This window comes from Anser cygnoides, chromosome 4 (assembly GCF_040182565.1).
Source record: "Anser cygnoides isolate HZ-2024a breed goose chromosome 4, Taihu_goose_T2T_genome, whole genome shotgun sequence".
Classification (NCBI taxonomy): Eukaryota; Metazoa; Chordata; class Aves; order Anseriformes; family Anatidae; genus Anser; species Anser cygnoides.
Window position 1 is genome coordinate 68413603 of NC_089876.1, and position 21337 is coordinate 68434939.

General features: G+C 49.1%; 2 protein-coding genes across 5 annotated transcripts in view; one reads left to right on the plus strand and one right to left on the minus strand.

The window, feature by feature from the left end:
- SPMAP2L (sperm microtubule associated protein 2 like) overlaps nt 1–21337 on the plus strand; it is a 29655-nt gene that overhangs the window by 5639 nt on the left and 2679 nt on the right. The window contains exons 7-9 of the mRNA XM_066996574.1: nt 326–1967; nt 5251–5394; nt 18384–18872. Of these exons, the coding sequence (XP_066852675.1) occupies nt 326–440 (115 nt within the window). The 3' untranslated portion in view covers nt 441–1967; nt 5251–5394; nt 18384–18872. The remainder of the gene's footprint in view (nt 1–325; nt 1968–5250; nt 5395–18383; nt 18873–21337) is intronic.
- HOPX (HOP homeobox) lies at nt 1233–9766 on the minus strand. Of its 4 annotated transcripts, none has more exons than XM_013196919.3 (3): nt 8735–9766; nt 4550–4719; nt 1233–1870 (listed from the first exon to the last, which is right to left on the minus strand). In XM_013196919.3, exons 2-3 carry the CDS (start codon nt 4691–4693, stop codon nt 1793–1795), a joined length of 222 nt encoding a protein of 73 aa, XP_013052373.1. In that variant the 5' UTR covers nt 4694–4719; nt 8735–9766; the 3' UTR covers nt 1233–1792. The 4 variants fall into 4 exon arrangements, with proteins under 4 accessions (XP_013052373.1, XP_066852441.1, XP_013052372.1 ...); XM_066996340.1 differs by lacking the exon at nt 8735–9766 and adding an exon at nt 4955–5129; XM_013196918.3 differs by lacking the exon at nt 8735–9766 and adding an exon at nt 4907–5057.

Consider the following 21337-nt stretch of genomic DNA (forward strand, 5'->3'; position numbering starts at 1 on the left):
TTAATTGCAATTTAAAAAAAAATCAACCAGCTGACACAGGGTGAAGTGCAGCACATTCCTTTTGCCCAGCATGGTGTAGCTGGCCTCAGCCCAGGCCCTAGGAAGTCCTGGGTGGGGTGTTTCACAGAGGGTGAGGGCACGCTCGGCAGCTGTGATAGCTTCAGTGGGAAATGGGGTTCCTCCTCTCGCTAGTGTCCTGATGACAGCAGTGGAGGCAACACTGCTTGTTTCCTCCTTTGATAGGGATGGGCAAGACTTGGGTGGAGATGTGTCAGCAGGAAGCTTTGAGAGCCTGGTGTGACCTGCTCTGTCCTCGCTTCCTCAGGCCTCCTATGGACTTGGCTCAGTTCAACCCCGATGCCTTCACGGTGAAGGAGAGTGCTAAGAAGGCAACTTGTTCCGCTCGGATCCACGATCTGGCTCGTCCGATTAAGCGCTAAGCTTCCTCAGAAACACACTGCTGCTCTTGCTGGCTGCCCCCATCACCCCTTGGAAGATCACCTACTTTGGGTTTTGCTGCAGCTGGAAAACCTCACGGACATGCAGTGCAGAGGTAGCACCCAGCAAGAGTGCTTTCTTACAAGCAGCTCCCTGTTACTGGGGTTATCTGGGGAGTTAAATAAAATAGTCATTCCTTAAGAACAAAATGGTTACTGGGGAAAAGAGCAGAATTTGACCTAATGTGGGAAGCCTCTTTCCCTAGGGAGGATTGTGTCTGGGGTTTATCACTCTTGTTTTGCCCTAAACGTCAAAGAAGTAATGAAATAACTGTTGGGGGAGGCCAGCATAGGAACTGTTCCTTCACATAAGTGTAGCAAACCAAAGCTGACGGCGTGCAGGATGATGCAACGCAGCTCCTGACCTTGGGTTTCAAAATGTTTGCTAAAGTTCAGAGATCTTAGTGGCACTCAAAGTTATGTGCTTGTGACAGAAATAGGGTCATGGGGTAATGGTGTGAGTTATTTTTTAGCCCATGTACTGGCCTGCACTACTTGCTACCACCAGCCTCTGCCACCCCAAGGCCTGGGGTGTGTGGGACTGTGTGGGCTGCTGTGGATGGGCTGTGGGTGCCTTAGAAGAAGAGGTTGCCCACCTCTTCAGGCTGTCCCTGTGGCAACAGGGAAAACCCACGGTGGCTGCTTGAGGCTGCCCTAGAGAAGCGTTGTCGTCCCAGACGGGTTTGTCTTCTACCACTGGGGCAGGGAGCACAGGCAGGGACATAACACAGCTCCTCTCACCAAAAATCTTTGGTTTTTATTTACACATTGGACAAAGAAAAGACCCATTCTCTCCCTTTGGTGACATGTAACAAAAATACATTCATCTTGTCTTGATCTGATTATGATGTGGATATGTGGTTTGTCAATATCCAAACACCTTGGGCATCTTAAACTAACCAAGACTTCACAAACAACACATCACGTTTTCCAATTGCCCTACTCTCAGGATCTTCTGCATACTAAATCCTAAAGAAAATAAATCTTTCTTCCTTCCTCCTGTGCTTGAACCTTTCATAGCAGCTTTGCCATCAGCCCAGGACAAGGGCATGAGATGGCCTGGCCTGTGCAGCTCTATTAATGGATAAGAATCGTTAAACTGGTTATGCAACCATCAGAAGCTGTATACACATATACATACATATTATATATATATATAGCATTTTTTCTATAAATAAAAATTATGTTAAATACCAGGGTATTATTTTGTATCTCAAAACTTTTTGCAACAGGAAACCCGCTCTGAACATCTTCACCATCGTTTACAGCAGGCATGGAGACCGGAGCAGCATCCTCTAGTCCCTGACAGAGCCGCTTTCTGAGGGCAGCCCTTCAGACTTCCTCCACTGTGCCAGGCGCTGCTTGAACCATTTCTGGAGGGGAAAAACAAAACAAAACACAACTGAGTGCACTGGGCTGAGTGCTCCTGGGTGGCTCAGAGGCAGCAGGACAGCCCTGTGTTCAGCTCTGGTGAGGCCGCACCTCAAGCACTGTGCTCAGCTTTGGGCCCCTCACTACAAGAAGGACATCGAGGCCCTGGAGTGTGTCCAGAGAAGGGCTACGAAGCTGGTGAAGGGCCTGGAACACAAGTCCTGTGAGGAGCGGCTGAGGGAGCTGGGGTTGTTTGGTCTGGAGAAGAGGAGGCTCAGGGGAGACCTCATTGCTCTCTGCAACTGCCTGAGAGGAAGGTGTGGGGAGCTGGGGGTCAGCCTCTGCTCACAGGTAACTAGTGATAGGACTAGAGGGAATGGCCTCAAGTTGTGCCAGGGGAGGTTTAGGTTGGAAATGAGGAGACATTTCTTCTCAGAAAGAGCAGTCAGGCATTGGGACGGGTTGCCCAGGGAGGTGGTGGAGTCACCGTCCCTGGGGGTGTTCAGCAAAAGGTTGGACGTGGTGCTTAGGGACATGGTTTAGTGGGTGACAGTGGTGGTAAGGGGACAGTTGGACCAGATGATCTTGGAGGTCTTTTCCAACCTTTATGATTCTATGGTTCTCTCCTGACCAAATGGTCTTATCACCTATGTGTGCACTTCTTTCAAGCCTTGCTCATTCCAGACCTTGACAACCTGGATGAGTTCTCATTTTATTGCTGTGAGTCCAGGTTCTTCTTGCAAACAGAGTAAGAGATAGGCTAAGCAGCTACTGAATGGCATCTGTTTAAGTGGCTGGAGCACTGAAGCAATCACCACAGGTCCAAAAATGACAGAACCAAAAGTTAACCTGCTTCAGAAAGGATGAGAGGGAAACGTAGTGGCTCTCTGCAGACTGAAGGACAAATAGATTTTTTAAATGGGTTAAAAGTTATCTTAGTCTTCAAGTAGTATGAATGGCTATGTTATTCTGTAGTGACTTGGCATCCCTAAGTCAGCTCCAAGATCTGCTGATGCCACTTCAACACAGCTGCAATTTGAAATGCTGGATAAAATGGGGGTAGATAAAGGAAGCCACACTAGCTCCATAAGAAGAGAGGCATAACTCGTGTGTGCTGGAAGCACAGCTCGGGCTTGTCGTTGGGAATATGCCTATGACTTCTACAACTTGCTTTGTTGCTGCTCGTTTTGTTGCTATATTTGTTCATGGCTATTTCTGAAGCTATTACAGTCACCAATGACACAACCGTGGTGCGCAGTAGAAGTGTCTCTCTTGCACTAATGCTGCCTTGGACCACATCCAGCCAGATGATTGCCCATCTGATCTCCTCCCAAGAATTTCACTTCCTGTCCTAAACCACCGTGTCCCGTTGACTCAGTACCTCTTTGCATTTCATTTTTACTGGTATTAAAGCGGTTGCTATATCTGGCTGGTAAAGCACTCCAGCTGCCAGGAGGGGTGATTCTGCGTCACACGCAATGCAGGCACTTTGCAGCTCACCACCCCCATCTTCATCCTGTCCCTAACATGACCTTTATCTCCAGATATCCAGGGGCACTCTGGATTTGTGGAAGAAGAAAGGCTGATTTTAAGACATCTTCAGAGGGGTTCTGGGCATATGTGGCCTGAGTTTACAACTTGCTCAAGGGGGAATAAAATGCAATGACATTTCTGAGGTGTTTCAGGGCTGCTGCCTCGAAACATCTGTACACCTGGTGCTAGACAAAAATATCTGCCTGTCACCAAAGGCCAGTAGAGGAGGGTATCTCCTTTTTCACTCCAGCCTGGGATGATCAGTTACACCCAGCATCCTTCCCTGTGACAGATTAAATGCTGGCATTGTCTGCTTGACTCTCATATTCCTGGGCTTTGCTAAGGGAGAGCCAGACTTGGCAGCTTGCTCCAAAATGCTGCTAACATTTTTTCTGTTTGATTTCTTTTCTATAACCCTGAAACGCACCATGGGGCTAGGAGTTTATAAAACATCTGCATCAAAACCAGAGCTGCACTGCAATCTGCAGGCTGGAAGGAGCTCTTTTCCTTTGACTCCCAGCTCAGCCTGCAGGTAGCCAGATGCGAGTCCCCGACAGGCACAGCCTGTCTGTGTGGATGAACATTTGGAGGCCTCTGTGTCTCCTGGAGAGGCTGACAGACTGCCCAATATGGACGCTCAGGGATGCTGAACTAATGAATTGCAGTGATGGGAAGCGTGCAGAGCCTGAGTGTGTCCCACAGCACATCCTGCAGGCGTTGCATCTATCCTGTTTTAAAATGATTGTAGTTTCTTCCAGCTACAAAGCCAGCAGTCATGTGGGCACTTGGGACTGTCAGAAACGGGTTGGACGGAAAGGACAGCATGCACAGGTGTAAGTTAATGGCCCTAGAGCCAGTGACACACAGCAGATGTCCTTGCTCTGGCTACAGGGAGCACTAGCTTGGCCTCCTGGTCCAGGCTGGGGCTGGGGCTCGGGGGCAAAGAGACAACAAGGAACCCAGTGGGGCACCAGGCTGCTATGTGGAAAGCCGTGGCTGTGGGCCAAAGGGGCTGTAATTACAGGGGAAGGGGCTTTGGAGATGCAGGGGAAGGGTAGGAAGGGGGCTTGTGGAGAGCTTGTGGGGCACAGAGGCATGCAAGGGAAGCAGAGCTGGTGTTAAGGTGGGGGCGAGGGGTGCACACTCACCAGGGTCTGCTCCTCGGAAAGCCCGGTTTCAGCTGCAATGAGGCACAGCGTGGTGGGGTCAGGATGCTTGTTCACCTTGCAGAAGTTGTACTCCAGGATCTCCAGCTGCTCCTCGGTGGGAGTCACTGGCTTTTCTGCGTCCATTTCCTTCTGGGCTATGGGGCCAGGCACTGCAGAGAGAGGCCAGGGTTATTGCCAAGACCGAGTGGACAAGGGGTCCATACTTGCTGAGCTCCACCTCAGGCATCCCAATCACCACCAGCCCCCTCTTCCCCAGCAGCCTCTGGCTGTGGCAGGGCACATCTCCCTTCCCAAAGGTCTCAGCTGGGAGCCCTGTCCCCTGCCAGCAGCACCTGCCTCAGTTTCCTGGCTGTGGCAGCAACACTCCCAGCCGAGCTGCCTCACCATCCCGAGCTGGCAGGAACTGCAGCCTCTCCTCTGCCGAGCAACCTCTGTTGGTTGCTGTATTTATAGCCGGCGTGACTCCCGCAGAGATGATTCCTGTTTACGGCCGTATTTAGGCTTGGGCGTCACTCGGGAGTGATGTCACAGCAACGAGCATGTTGGGGGTGTGTGTGTGTGTTACTTTCAAGTTAACAGTTAAAAAAAAAACAACCACATTATTTATCTTTTTATCTTTTGGGACAGGGGACGGCGTCTGGCATCCAGCCTAGTGATTTTGTTTTTTCTTTTCTCCCCAGCCACCAGGCAAAATTGTGCAGGGGACTCATGAGTCAAAGGATGCAGGGTCTGTTAGGAGCACAGGCTTGGGCACAGCAATCACTCTGTTTTCCCTCCTGGTCCTCTTCCCAGCAGCATGGCCGGACAAAACTGGAGATGAGCAAGTGAGCTGCTTTGTTTTTACTAATATTTAATGCTATCGTGCGTGGGGATACACAGTTAGTCACGTTGTTCCTGAGTATCCCTGGACTGTTGGTTTTTCAGTGTTCAAGTAAGGGGTCAGTCTTTGGACGACCATACCACATGTGTCTGTGCCCGAGCAGTCACAAAATTTGCCAAACTTTGCACAAATTTCTGGCAGGCTTGGCACAAAAGCACAAGCAAAATGAGTCACATCTCGGGTAAGTCCCACGCCCCTCTTCTGCAGGGCTCCAGGTTTGCTCCCAGGTGGCAGAGGGTCAAGCCTGCCAATGCGGTCAGCTAAAACAAGAGGACACAGAAGTCTCCTGACAGTGAACTGCCTCGGTGTTTCCGAAACCAAACTGTGGGTGGTGGCAGGGGAGGAGCTGGATTCAGAAATGTGGCTTTTCTTGATCTGTTCTGCTTTCTGAGTCACTCAGCCTGTGTCTGTCAGGTGGGCTGGCTGGTGTTGCTGGCTCCCCAGTGCTGCCAGGAGCCCTTGGCCCGCTGTGGGCCTCCTCTGGACCACCTGCCTCTATGTCACAATCCAGCTTCTCCTTCTCTTTCTCTCTGGGGATGTAGCCTAAATGCCTCCATCATACTGCACCCCTACTGTGCAGCATTACACCTGCCTGTTATCCCAGCTGAAGGATTGCCACAACCCACCCTGCAGCCTGGGGTGTACCGAATGCCTCAGGGCTCTCACTTTCTGGCAGCACTGCTGGGACAGGGCTAAGGTCCAAAACTGCTTTGCAGCTTGCAGGGAGCCAGCTGTCCTGTTCACAAGGGGCTGGGGAGAGCTTTACCCCGAAAACTAAATGCTCCGCTGAGCCTTATCTGCAAAAAGTTGCTTTGACTAATAACAGGATCTCCTGGCATTCACATGGGGCTAGAAAGACCAGAGTTGCTTATGAAACAGCCCACTCTTCTTCTCGAGTCACTTGGTAAATACTGATTGTAACACGGTGGTTGCATAAGGTCGGAGCTCCTTTCAGTGCGATGGAGTGTGCTGGAAAACGGCATCGTTCACCGCCAGGAAGAGACCAGGACGAGATCACCCCTAGCACCCAGGCACCGCAGGCCGAGCTGCCCTCCTCCGCAGAGTACTGCAGCCACCGGCCTGTCGCAGCAGCTGGCTGGGCTCTCCTGCCACGGACTCGGTTCAGAGGTGTCCGTACAGGCAGAGGTCAGGCATCACGCATCTAGCCTGGGCTCCCAGCAGCAGCAGGGCCCAGCGGTTCATAAATCATCGTCTGCAGCCTGCTCCATTAACGTGCATTAACGCGTGTGCGTGGATTTGCATAGCAAACACGTGCCTCGTAACTCTTCCCGTTTCATCTTCCTGGCTGCTTCTATTTCTGATAATCCGCAGGTCCCTGAGGCGTTTTCCCATAGGGCACAGATCTTCTACCTGCCGGCAGCTCGGGGTGCCCTGGCACATGGAATAGGACACCTGATGTTGGTTTTTTTCTTATCCCCTCTCTACCCTTGCTCTGGAGGGAGAACGTTTGCTGCTTCTCGAGGCTGTGAGATGGCTTTCAGGAAAAGGTCAACATCCTGCAGGTCCTGGAGGGCTCTGCGGGTCTTCTCACGTTGCTCCCCTGGGGCCCAGAGGTTTTCAGAGGCCACATGCCACGTGTGGCACCCTGCACAACACCTTTTGGTTGCTAAAAACAGGCAGTATGTGACAGGACTGGAGTACACCAAGAGTTCCTAAATATGCTCGTTGGCCTCACCTGGACCCCTAGACCCATTTAAGCCCAGTCCCTGGCTTGGAGCCCGGCCTTCAGGCTGTACAGGACCATTCCCTTGTCCAGAAAAGATGTTTTTCTTACTTACATTTCTTAAAACCTGGCAGAAATACGGAGAATTGTGACTGTTTTGCTCATCTGCTGAAAAGCACCACTGCTAGCTTTTTTTTCTGCCTATTTTTTTTTTGCAGGCTTTAGAAAAAAATGGCCTTTTCTAGCAGAAAGGATGCAAGCTATCTATGCAGCTCTCACAAAAGCTGGGGTACTGTGGTACTTGTCGAGATCTGTGAACAGTCCCATGCCTAATGTTGTCTTCCCTCGGCACCACAGGCTTGAGTTTGGTGGCAGAGGGTGACACACCCAGGCAGAAATGGTGGTTCCAGAACCACAGTGAAATCACAGCACCAAAACAAAAAGTGTCTGCAGCTACAGAGCCCGGGGGAAGTCACACTTCATTCTGACCATCTTGGTTTTAGGAAAGGCAATGTGACAGCAGCCACCAGCTGAAGCTTGCAAGGGATCTGCCGTTGCAGGTGGCTATAACCAGCACTGCTGTGTGCATGGAGACCGTGCAGGGAGCACCTGGTTGTCTTAGCATGGCTGGTGAGTTATTTAAATGTACATCCACATCCACCTTGTAGGGAACTGACAACAAGCAATGGCCACAGGTTGCAGCAGGGGAAAATGTTATTACACCCCGGGGGTACTGGCTGGGAACCCAGCTCTGGCCTGAGATAGGGGAGGGCATCAACCCTCTGCCTCCCAGGGGGGCAGCTCCTCAACACTGCTGGTGCTTGTCAGCACCTACTGTCCTGGCAGAAAGCAGCCACTTTTCCAGAAAAGAGATGATCTCTGTTTGCTCAGCTTTGCTTTTTTTTTGAAATACATGCACAATAGCTGTCTGGCTGCACAGCTTTCCAACCATTTACTGCACCTGAAGCCCCTGGAAAACTCTCTGGTCAGAAGCTCCTGCACAGCTGATGGGACCCCGTGGCCCCTTCCCCAGTGCTCTCCCCACCGTTAGGGCTGAGAAGGGACTGGAAGCATCTGTTTTTAGCTTGCAAATACTTCCTGCCACTGCAGGACAGAACAGCGAGCCGTCCTCAATGCAAACAGGCTGTCCTGTCCTCTCTCGCTCTGCAAAGCTGTGTCCTGTCCCAAGCTTTGCTCTGCCTCCTGCTGAGCCAGGGCACGGTCGTGGATAACATCAGCCAGCACGGCACACAGGATGAGGTGGGGCTGAGGCTTTAAAAATAAACCAGACCCCACCATAAGGAAAAAACACCTGTCATGCATCCTGTAAGCCTCCCGTTCAGCCTTTTCAAAGATAATACCGGATAGGAACAGCACGAACAGTGCAGCAGCTGCTGTAGCTGAGATAGGTCCCCGTGGTACACCTAGCCTGGGCTCTCTGCCTGCCTGCGTGCTCCTCTCGTGCCCCAGCCACAGGGCTTTCCCGTTACAGCCCTGCTGGGTACTGCTCCAACCTCCCCAGCAAGTCGCTCACCCCGTCCCCCAACCCGTCCCCGGCTGCGAGTCTCCCCAGTGCCCCCAGCTCAAAGCTCACACTTACCTGGAGCTGGCAGGCACCAAAAGCGCGTAAAAGAAAAAAGAAACCCGCAAGTCCTTGGGTGACTGCTTAAGTAGCTGCGTGTGCGTGTGACAGGCGGGGGCCTGAAAAACCTGCCGCAAATCGCAGGAGCTCCTAGGATCTGCAGCTACTCTCTGGGCTGGTAATTCAGGTTTGGCATCTGCTCTCCTTGGCAGAGCTCAACGCATGGTTCTGTGTGCTCCGGGGCTCTGGGGTTGGGTGGCACAGGGAGACGTCCAGGCTTGTCACCGCTGTGCTGGGGGACTGTGCCCTGCGGCGGCTGCTGGGACCTCGTGCCCAGGGGCTGCTTCCTGCGGGTTTACAGGAAGGGTGAACAAACGCTGCAGCAGCGGAAATGGTGCTCAGAAATTCATCTGTTTCAGCTGCTCCTGCTCGCCTCCATGGGTCCTGCACGACTGCACCCTTGGCCAGGCTGCGCCCAGCTCCCTGCTGTGGGCAGCCCCGCTTCTGGCTTTGCTGATGGAGCGTGGCAGCAGAGTCACTGTTGCGCAGGGTTTTATTCTCATCTTACTTTAGTTCCCCGCAAATGGTTTGTCCAGGCTTGATGTTCCTGGCTTTAGTATGCGCTGTGATTCTGCCAGGCTTGGGAGGGGCTGGATCAGGTCCTGGATCAGGTCCTGGATCAGGTCCTGGGTCAGGTCCTGGATCAGGTCCTGGATCTAAGCTGCTGCCGCAGCCCAGGTGCCCCTGTGGGCACAGGGCAGGGGTCTGGCTGGGGATGGGAAGGGGCAGGACACCCCCTTTTCCCAGGGAACTGTCCTCTTCCTGATGGAAGGTCAGGGGGAAAAAGAAAAATCTTGGGGCTTGGGAAGGAGTTGATTTTCTCTCAGCTCACAGACAGCTGGAAGTAGATGCTGGAAAATCAGGAGGAGGGAGAAAGGACTGACAAGAATCACAGTGAAACACAAATATGTGTTTCAGTGGCTGAGCTTATCTGACAGAGCAAAGGAAAACTGGCACTGCATGCAGAAAGCTGTCTAGCTGGCTGGAGCCTGGGGCAGAGGGGCAGGGCTCTCTGGACAAACCCAGGCAAAAACAACAACAACAACAAAGCAACTGCCATGTGTTTAGCAATAAGCCGAAACTGTCCTGAACTTTGAGTGGTTTTGTAGTGTGAGGGGACACGTGGGCCAAAGCATGGGTATTGCAAAGGCATGGGTATTGCAAAGAGATCTGTGCCAAAGGGCTGAAAGACCAGCGCCAGTTTTCCTAGTGGGATGATGCTGACCAAGCAAGAGTGCTTTTGCTGCAGTTACACTGTCTGATAAACCAAGCGATGCTGTTCAGTTGCTGCTAGAGGAGGTTTTGGGGAGAAGACTTGATCCTGCATGCCTCAGGCAGGCACCCAGCCAAGGGGATATGTGGTGTGTATCTGTGGTGCTAAGCAACAGCAGCATGGCTTGCGATGGGTGGAGGCAAGCAGGTTGGAAGGAACGTCTGGTGTGACACCTGGGTGGCTGGAGGAATGGGGATGTGGTCAGGTTGCAGGTCCCCTGCTGCAAGATACAGCCCTAGAGTTTGACCCCAATGTGCGAGGTGCAGGCAGAGACCTCGCAATGTGTGATGCCACACGCTTGCAGTAGCTGTGGTGGGTATCGCTACCTGCCTCTGCTCGGCCCTGCCACCTGCTCTTGGTCACTTTTGGCAACAGGACAGCTGGGAAGATAGCCCAGCCCACAGAGGTTTGCTCATGTTTTTATGCTGTCTGTTATTTTCTTCCACGCATGTGCCTCAAACATTGCCAAATAGGAGTACCTGGTCCTCAGGAACAGGAAGAACTCCTCTCTTCCCTCGTTTAATTACTGTCAACAGAGAGAAAATCTCTAATGTGGAAAAAGAACCCACAACAACAACAAAAAAACAAACAAAAAAACCCCACACCATCTTACTTAGCCTCTGAATCCAGCCCAGACTTGCACTAGGAGTACTGGCAGCAAAGTGTTTCAGGCTGAGACAAGCTGCTGAAATGCTGGGAGTCCTGCAGCGACAGCGTGAAAGTCACATCCCGAATCTGTCTGTGTCCGGATGGCAAATGCTAATGCTTTTCTGATCCTGAAATCTTTCAGGATTTCTCTTCCTGGCAGGAGATCAGAGTTCTGCTGGGGTTTGTGCCTGACCTGTTAAGAAGATATCCTGGCCCCAGAGGAAGTCCCTTTGGCAGGAGAGTAAAAGGAACAATATGCAGGGTGCCTCTAGGCCCATCGTGGAGTCTCCCTTCCTTCAGGGGAAAAAGGCAGCTAGTGTGATGCACACTTGACAATTTTGCATGACACTGTGGCATTGCAGGGAGGATTTGGCATTTGCAGCATATGTTTGGCATCCCACTCATCTGGACTCAGCTCGCAGAGGCCTGGGTATCATCCAGGCACTTGCACTACGGCAGCATGTTGGCTGGAGACACTTTGTTGGGGCAATTATACACGTAGCTCATGGCTGTCCTGGCCCAAATGTCCCTCTAAAGCAGTGAGGAGGCAGGATGGAAAGAAGATTAAGAGGAGAGAGGAGAAGTGACCTGTCAATCCATCAGGAGAAGAAAGGGGTATATTCAGGTTTCCTGAATGTCTAACTCGCCTCTTTGGCATGCACATGTCTTTCCTGAATTTTGTCACGTTTTCTTTCTTGTAAATGAGGGTTAGTACCAGCATCTCTTTTCTGGGCATAGAGCAGAGATTTTTTTTTTTTTTCCTAAGTATGCAAGTTAAAAAATGTGTGCTTTCCAGAAACTCCCTCCACCCCCTGAAAACCAACCATAAGAAAAAGACCCAAACCTTCCCTTTTCCCTGTAACATACCAATGCCCAGGGAAGCTGCAAAAGACATCTTCTGCTTTCTTTTCCTCTTGTTTTGTTTTGTGTTGGGGTTTTCTGGCTACACAGCTTTACAGAATTTGTTTGCTTCCATTCAGTTATAGCAGTATTTCCTAACCAGTCAGTACTGACTCAAAGGATAACTCTTGCAGTTGGTGAGCTGCTCTCTAGGGAGCACCTAACAATTGCCTTTGCTTGAAACACAAGAACTTCACTGAATCATTGATCTTTTGATCAGAAAGCTGGCAAAACAGCAGCAAGAGATGCACAGAACGACCGTATTGAAAAAGCCTTTCCCCAGAGAAAGGATGTTTATAAGGCAATGCTGTGTCCCTACGGCCATGCCTTCCAGGCTGTCTCCTTGCTATAGCTCTGAAGGACACCGGTCAGCTCACTATACAATTCCACCCCGACCAAAGAGGGGCTTCCCAGGAGCTTTTGGCTCAGATGTAAAGTGCTCAAAGCTGAGCCAGAATGTCTCTTTAGTGCATTTTCCTTTTTGTTTTTGTTTTGGTAGGCAAGGTTCAGCCCGTCTCTCCTCAGCATCAGAACTGATTCAGGCCAGACAGATACGAATCAGATGTGACTTCCAGTGGAATCAGTGCCTTTTCTTTGTCCACTGGCTACAGCCACGCAGATGGAAACTGGGATGTTTTATTGTTCCTCCAGTTGTGCCAATAATTCTCAGAGAACAGTGTCATCTCATTGGCATTTCCATGTGCAGTCTCTGCCTGGGGTACAGTCTTTCTCCATCCTTTCCTCCCTCTTACTAACCAGATTGTTTTGAAGTGACTAAAATAGGCTCTGATACTTGCAGTTCCCTGCCAGGAGGCTTTTCAACAGCCCTGCATTGCTTGTAGGCAGAGCATGCCCTAGCATGCAGAGAGCCAGTTGGGCATCACATGTGTGAGCTGCCTCTTGTACCCAGCCCAGGAAAACACTGGCTACAGTACTTGTGATTATAAAAGCAGGGAAGAGGCAGGAGGAGACAAGCAGATCTGCTCTTTACTCCTGGAGTGCCAGAGGAATGTGAAGAGTAGCGTGTGCCCTTCCAGAGGTTCAGATGGCTGTACATTTTTTAGGAAAGAAGTCAGGGAACTGGGAGGCCTGCAGAAACCTGTCCTAGTCAGAACCTCTAGGCCAAAGCTGTCAGATTTCCAAAGTCCCAATTCACTTAAATACAGGACGACGAAAGGACTTTATTTCTCACTGGAGCAGGGTCATGAAGGGCTGGATGAGTGCCCCTCACTATGGGTGTTTGCTTCAGGGCTGCGACAGCTGCCTGGCCTCCTTGTTCTCCTTGTGATGGCAGTGACGTGCAGCCAGCAGCATCCTGGTTTCTGTCAGACCAGTCTGAGCAGGTAGCCTTGGGCCACCACAGGCTACCACCTTGCAGGTAGCCTTGGGCCACCGCCTGCAGAGAGATGACCACCAGCTGCTGTGGTGTCATTACAGGCCTGAACGCTGGGGTGGGTGACCGTGATGTCTCCATGTGACACACCCATGGTGGCTGGGGGCACCATGGGGCCCATGTGGCACTTAGAGATGACCAAAGACTCCCTAGCTGGCAAGGAGGCTGCAGCTATCATCTCTGCAGCACCACTGTGGCTGTTCCCTCCTTGCCTTACCAGCCTAGCATGGCCCCTGCCCCAAGCTAGCAGCCTCTCCTGACATGGGGATGCAGGGACTATGTGGTGTCCTGGGCCAGCGCAGTCTGTGGCAGGGTGGTCAGGGAACCCATACTGTTTCTTCTGGTGGCTACAGGGGAGGCTGAGACACAGGATCTGAGGCACAGCCTCATACCCAAAGTCTAAGATCCCTGACTACTGGCAGAGCATGTATGGTAATTGTTGAGTGATCTCCCTGTCCTTATCTCAACCCTTGAGCCCTTTTCATCGTATTTTCTCCCCCTTTCTCTTTGAAGAGGGGGAGTGAGAGAGCGGCTGTGGTGGAGCTCGGCTGCCCACCTAACACCTCCACAAAGGCTCAGGCCGAGTCCCCGGCATGGGTGTCTGCTAGACTCTCACTGGAGCCCCAGACTCATGGCCAGCCCCACACCAGAGGAGCAGAGAGCACAAGGATGGCCCTGCTCTCAGGGTCCCACAGTCCCATTGCCCCCTTCCCCTCTGCCAGGGCCCTTGCATGGTGTCAGCTCAGGCACTGCCCAGCCAGGCCTCAGGGAGAGGCTGCTCCATTTGCTCACTTGTGGGCTGGGGACTCTGTGGGGCCAAAATGATGTTGTGTCCAACCCCAGCACCAGCTCCGTGGAGCTGCAGAGAACCAAGAACTTTGATGAAAAAGAGGATATGTCCCTCCTGGGGACACTGGGCTGCTCTTCTTTCCCTGCTCTGGAGGGCCACCTCAGACACATGTGAGCAGCTGCTGGGAGCTGCTTGCTGCCTCTCCCTGCTCTGCACCTCTAGGCTGTATGTGCAGTTATTAACTCCACACAGCTTTCTCTCTGTCGAACACATTTCTAGAGGGCAGTTCTTGGGAGCCATGGCTCAAGGCTCAGCTCCCCACTGCAATGGTCAGGCACAGCTCTCCTGGTCTTGGCCACTGCCCTGCCTTGGCTTCAGCGATGTCTCTGAGGGTGGATCCCACCTCCTAAACCCTCTTCAGCTAGCGCCAATGTGCTATCACTGGTAATCTATGAAAAAGCAACATTCTTCATGCCCCTTGTCAGCAGCAGCTTCCTTATGCTTCCTCAGCTACGAAGTGTAGGACATTCAAGAGCTTCTCACTATTCATGCCTCTAACCTCCCTTTTTAACCATTACTTCCAAGGGTTAGTGCTTTTTAAAAACAATTACAGAGTAAATCTTAGGCCAAAGATGCCCATTTTGTCCATTTTTCCTTTGTATCTGTGCTGATTTCAGAGACCGGAATGTGGTCCTACCAAAAAACATTTATTTTTTCTGAATCTGTTCAGTCTCTTTTAAGTCCTGAGCAACTTTTCACCAGTATCTTTTCAGCTGGGGGCTGCAAAGTCAGTTTCACCTTCACAGGTGCTCCACTGACCACCCTGCCCAGGCCTCTCACTGCCATCTGCTGTACAGCACTGTGTATGTCCCACAGTTTCTCCATCAAGTGACCAAAGACAGGCTTAAGGGACTTCCTTTTCTTTAGTGCTGGGTCTTTCATTAGCTACAATAAAGCAAAATGTCCATTAGCGTGAGGATATACGCCAGTCCAAATACAGCACGTCAATAGCAACATGCTTAGACTCCAGATAAGAACATGTTGGGGCTTATTGCAGTTTCTCCCAATAGCACATTGCTTTCTGCAGGAAAGGAGAGTTCACAGTAACATTAATTCAGCGTGACTGGCAGTAATAGCAATTGCGGGATGAGAGGTTTGCAGGAGAGCAGAAATGAGATCATATCCCATGTCACCTATGTAAACCAGGAGTCCTTATGGAAGAATTTGGACACACATATAACACAGCAGGATTCATTTGCCTTGCATCACCATGCTCATTTAACAAGGTTATGCTACTGCCAAAAGTGCTGATGGCTACAAAGGACAGACTTTGTCACCCTGCCTCTGTCCTTATGGTCCGTAGCTCTGTAGAGGTCAGAACTGTAAGTCTACATGAGTGAAATGATCTGAAAGGAAACAGTAAGTGGTTCTGCTGCCTTTGGGCATTAGCATCAGTTAGGGGAAAATGTCTCCTCTACATTAGAGAAATCCTTCCCCTCAGCACTAATTCAGTGTGCACTCTGTATCAGCAAGAGTGCAACCACAGAAATAAAGGAGAAGATTCTTCCCATCTATTGCGCCTGGGTGAGAGCAAGTCTGGGTATGGGTCCAATTTAGGCTCCCCAGAAAGACATTAACAATGGAGAGAGTTCAGTGCAGGGCCACCGAGATGCTTGAGGGACCAAAGCACAGGATAAACAAGGTAAGGCTGGGAGACCTGGATGTAACAGAGGGCAAAATGCAGAGCAGGGAGTCTGCTGGGGTTAGGACCTATAGACTCATGGGATGAGTGGGTTGTACACTGGAAGTGGCCATGAGACAATCCTGCTTTCTCCTGCAGCTGTCTCCCCTTGTGCAAGCACGGGACTTAAACACCTCAGCTGCAGGCCTGTTTAACTGTTGTGGGGGAATAACTGTGAGTGGCTGTGCCATAGCTCTCTGATTCCAGACCTTACCAGTCCCCTGAGAGGCGTGTGTCACCAGCTGCACTGAGCTATAGAGCTTCCCCGCGGATCCTGGAGCTTGCCCGGCCAAAGGTGCTACATCCAGAGTTCCTGCTGCCTAAAGTGGTAAGGTTCAGACCTTCTGGGGAGGGTGTGTGTCTCTGTGGGCTGCTGTGAATGAGCTCTGTCTCCGCACATCCCTCCTCCCAATCTGAACCTCTGTAGGTGCCGGCACGGGTTACGAATGCTGTGGCCTTGTACAGAGCATCCTCAAGGTTACAGCGCCTTGCAGAGGCCTGGGTTGCAAAGCAGAGAAACTGCCCACAGAGGCTGTGGAGTCTCCTTCTCTGGAGATATTCAAAACCCGCCTAGATGCCACGCTATGCAACGTGCTCTAGGTGATCCTGCTTGGCAGGTGGGCCGGACTAGATGATCTTCAGAGGTCCCTTCCAACCTCAACCATTCAGTTGAGCAGGCAGCGTGCTCAGGTGGCCAGGAAGGCCAATGGCATCCTGGTCTGCAATAGTGTGGTCAGTAGGACTAGGGAAGTCCTTGGACTAGGGATTGTCCAGGACTAGGAGTCGTCCCCTTTTACGCAGCACTGGTGACACCATACCTTGAATATTGTGTTCAGTTTTGAGCTCCTTACTATGAGAATTATATTGATTTGCTTGAGCGTGTATAGAGAAGAGGGTCTGAAGGAATCGGGATTGTTTATTCTGGAGAAGAGGTGGCTGAGGGGAAACATCATTGCTCTCCACAGCTATCTGAAAGAAGGTGGGTGTTGTACTCTTTTCTCAGGTGACAAGAGGTAGGATGCAAGGAAATGGCCTCAAGCTGTGCCAAAGGGAAGTTTAGATTGCATTTTAGGAATAATTTCTTCATGTTGGTTAAGCATTGGATCAGGCTGCACAGGGAAGTGGTGGATTCGCCATCCCTGAAAGTAAAAGACACGTGGACATGGCATTTAGGGACATGGTTTAGTGGTAGACTTAGTAGTGTTGTGTTGTTGGTTGGACTTGATGATCTTAAGGGTCTTTTCCAACCTAAATGGTTCTATGATTCTATGACTAGCCATCTGAAATGACTGTCTTCAGTCTCAGAGGCACAGGAACGCCTCCAGATCAGAAACCGCAGGCCTGAAACTGAGCTGACAGAACCCAGGATGCTGTGAGCAGTCCGTGACTCACACAAGGTTTCTCCAGGCAAGGTACATGGCCACCTGTGTGTGCCCACCCCCAGGTCACACAGACTGATAGGGTGACATCAGGCAGGACACTGACAGCAGAGATAGTCCCTTAGTCCTGAGGGCCCCAAATGGCCTCCTCCTGTTAGGTCTCCTCACAGAGAGCACTGGTCTTTCCGTGTACCTCCTCCCAAGACTTGGACTCCTAAGGAGGATTGCCAGCCAGCATGTGCATAAGGGACATGCTGTTGGACACTCACTGTCCCTAGTTGAGAGGGTAGCAAACAAGGATCAATATATAAACAAATAAAAATATGAATTTCCCTGTCTTTCCTAAAGCTGTGAGGCAGCGATAGGACAAGAGGGAATGGACTCAAATTGCACCAGGAGAGGTTCTGGTTGGAAATTAGGAGAAATTATGAACAGGAAAAAAAAAAAAAAAAGATCTGTAATTTACAGGTGACTCAAACACATCTTGCTGCAGAAGTTGGACATATGCCTGTGCAGCACACATATCTTGCCCTAGGATTTTATGGCTTGTCCCTTTCCCTGATCCCAAGTGTTTCTGTCAGCGATTTATCAGGTATGTCCTGGGGAAGCCTGTGGCCATGCTTCAAACCAGCAAGCAGTTAAAGCAGAGGATCCAGTATTGCAACCTATATTATCCTTTCCTCATTGCCTTTTCTCCACAGCGTTGCTGCATTTCATTGTCATCACTACGAAGCAGTAAATACACCAGTGATGTTACGCGAATAACGCAACCTTTGGCTGCTGTGCAGTGTGTGTGGCAAGCCAGCATTCCTCAAGAAAGCAAGTCCTCCTCCCTGCGTCTTGTCTTGTTTCTTACCCTACTTGGCCAACAAAAGGCCTTATGTGACCTGGCAGACAACTGAATGAGGGAATTGATTACTCTTAAAAAAGACCCAGATCTTTTCCCTTAGCTGCTCTATCCCAGGGAAATACCCATTCACCCAGCTGGCTCACTAGACAGCTGACAGATGCTGGCACTAGCATGTGGAGGTTGGGCTAAATGCTTTAGGGCTAAATGTGATTCGGTCGGCTTGGGACTTCTGTTTTCCAGCTGGGTATTTTTAAAGCTTCTGTCACAGGCTTGCTAGCTAAAGCATGAGTGATCCCATGTACTTCTTCTGCATAAAGTGAACCACTTCGCTGCAGAGCAAAGAGGACAACAAAATGAAACAATGCTGAACTCTTCATTTGGCATGTAGGCAAAAATCCTGGCGGGGCCAAAGTACAAGTTCCTACCCTTTCATTATTGCCTTTGGTTTGGTGTCTATCTACCTCCACTGTTACATCCTCAGGACCCACCAAAAAAAAAAAATCAAATCGAGTGTCTGTATGTCAGAATTGGCAGATTCTCTGCTAACAGCTGCACGGTGCATCAGCAGAGCAGTGGCGGTGGGAAAAAATCTCAGGAATGTGCTTAAGACTATTTTTCATTGCTTTCTTTCAGTGTCCGGAGATCAAACATACTCAGAGTAGCAGAATGGAGCGGAGCCCAGAGCTGTGAGAATGCGCAATCACTGGATTGTTGAGTGGACAAAAAAAATCAGTGTTCCTGAAAGACTGAGATCATCCCCTCTCTGTGTTTTTCTTGTGCATCACTGAGTATCTCTTTGGTTTTCTATTTCGATCCTTTCAACCTTAACAGGACAAGAGAATGAAATATGCACATATGTATGGATTTCCTACTTTTTTTTTTTGAACTATATTTTAAGTTTTGGACCACTTTTCTTCCAACTGTTCATTTGCACTACCTGACAGTAAACCTTCAGTGAGAGAGACTTCTTCTAGATCAGGGAACTAACACATGGTGAAAAGGAGGAAGGAAATCCCTTCTTTCTTACAGCCCAAAGACTGACTGCCAGCAAATTACCAGAAAAGCAACTCTGGCAACATTCCCCTGGCTACTTGATACAGGAACATCTCATCTGCTTGTAAGGTAAAAATCAATTCTTTTCATGATGACTGAAATTGTATACAAGAACCCTGTTCTAGTGCATTATTCCATAAATGTGTCTTCTGGTTTACTGGTGCATTGCAGAGTCTAAAAGCACTGTGAAGAGATGATGTAACTTAACAGAATTAACTGTGAAGAGTAGGCAAATGTTTGTTTCCCTTCTCATCAGCCCAAACACCTGGTTTTCATTTCAGAGTTTAAATTTTTTTTTTTTTTTTTTTTAAGGGCACCTTAAGGGCATCCTTCTTCCTCTGTGTAGAAATGAAGGAATTCCCAATATTATGCAGCTTTTCCCCCCTTTGGGCTCAACCAGATCATAAAAGAAAAGGTGCTACTAAGAGTTTACAGACCCTTATAGTACAAACTTAGGAAATCTTTACCTTGGCTGATCCAGACAGACGAGTTGCTTTGCTGTCTTCTCCTATTTGACTCTGACATGAGTATTATCTAGCTCTCAACTGATGACAATACATATAATTTTTTTAAATGTTGATTACAGTTGCAAAGCTACCTAACTTCCAAACACAGAAATTGCCATATTGTCCCGAGAGCTCTTAGATAAACTTAATCACTGAACTGACTTCCCATTCACAATCACATCATTACCACTTCGTATTTTCTAGCTGTGTTTATGTCTCCCAGCTTAAGCTTAGGGAAGGCAGGCACATTGTAGGGCAAGCATATTGATAAATTTACAGAACACCAACTTCTGCATTTAAAAAATCCCCAGGAGAGCTCTGACTCACATGTAAGTGCAAAGCTGATTTTCCTTTATTCCCATAGAGAAAAAAAAAAAAAGATATTTGGAACTTCCAAAAGATTATTGGAAAGTAAGACTGTGCATGTGGATAGCTATCACAGAGCAGCCCCAAAGTTTTGTAAAGGATCCACTCCTCAGTTCGAGAGATGACTTTCAATTACAGATGAAGGGTGAAGGCTCAATTCAGCTTCCCCTTTAAGGACATCTGCAGCTTCCCGAGTATCCAAAATATCTGAAGCTGGGAATGGAAGATAAGACAAAGGATTTCCAGGAAAGTCAGACCCTTCCAGGGCACAGTTTGACGCTCGCTGAAATATTCTACAAGACCCATAAGGACACCAGACAATTACAAGACAAGTTTAACATCTCAGTCTGCTCTAGAAAGCATCACAGTAGGATTTTTCAGTACCTTTGCCTCTCTTACTGGTAAACAGGAACAGACTAAAGTAAGTAGGTACAGTTTTAGGTCAACTTTAAATGCTTCTGTATATAACGTCAAGGAAAAAAAACAACACATCTGTGTAAATGTTAAAATAAAACAAGTGTACCAGAATCTTAAAAAATTTCTCACTGATAGATAAAAAAGCACTTCAAAAAGAGTAATTTTTTCTTAATGTAAAGGTGAGACTCAGTTAGAGGAAAATGACTTTTTCTAGGTTATTTAATTAAGAATGCTTTAACCAGAAACCTATGCTGCTTCCATAAATGTTTTGAAAATGCAACTTTCAAAAATTGCTATGTGACCAGCACCAAAAGTCATGAAGCTAAGACAGAACTCAATGCAATCGTAACCATGTGAGTGAATGCCACAGGTATCTGCCCACCGAATAGAGTTATTACAAAATACTACACTGTAGTCTCTTGCAGCAAACATCCTTGGATTCGATGATCAGGAAAAAAAAAACAAGTTTATTCTGCCAAGTAAAATGAGTTTGACTACGTACCAGGACTGTAATGACACTAATAATACAGATGAAAATAAACAGCTTCTAACAGAATATTTATGTGTACAAACAAAAGTTATTAATAGACTTCTGCTACACCTCTACCAAGAACGTAAAATAAAATGAGATTTGAAAGAAAAAAAATGCTGCCACCTAGTGAGCAATATTAAAACCCACAAGTTCATGCCTTTCATTCTGACTAGTCTCCTATGGGATTCAGACTGTGGTTCTTGCCCTTCAGCTCTTGTTCATGGTCCAGTGCAACCCAGGACAAACACAATCACTATTTAGCAGTACAGGCTAACAAAATACTGGTAATGAAAGGGAAAAGAGAAGTCTTTGTTGGGTGACCGCTAATGGCCAGCACATTTGGATATATGTTTTCCAGTAGAAAAGTTTTCAACTGCTAGCAATATTTTTTTGAGCCTTAAATGTTTCATTGAAAGCATCGTGGGTTTGATGCATTTTTATCACAGCCAAGCGAACCTCAGGACATCAGTCCTGAAAGAATCTGCTAGGAATTCAAGGAGAGACACTTTCCATCTTGTTCAAATCAGTGTTGTACAGCTTCTGGCTGAGAAAACCTGCAAATCCACAAAACAGTGCCTGAAGAAAAGTGCCTGAACATTTCCAAACCCACCACAACTAAGTTGGGAGCTGCAGTGTAGCTCTTCCTGAAAACACACCCACATTGTGTGCTGGGTAACAGTGCATGAAGCCTAGTGAACATTTTGGTTACAGAT

Coding starts and splice junctions, on each gene's coding strand:
- HOPX (XM_013196917.3), bottom strand. CDS start 4,957: ATGGTGAGGCAGCTCGGCTGGGAGTGTTGCTGCCACAGCCAGGAAACT. Junction 4,720..4,902: donor CAGCCAGGAAACTGAGGCAG/GTGCTGCTGGCA, acceptor CTCTCTCTGCAG/TGCCTGGCCCCATAGCCCAG. Junction 1,871..4,549: donor TTTCCGAGGAGCAGACCCTG/GTGAGTGTGCAC, acceptor TTTCCCCTCCAG/AAATGGTTCAAGCAGCGCCT.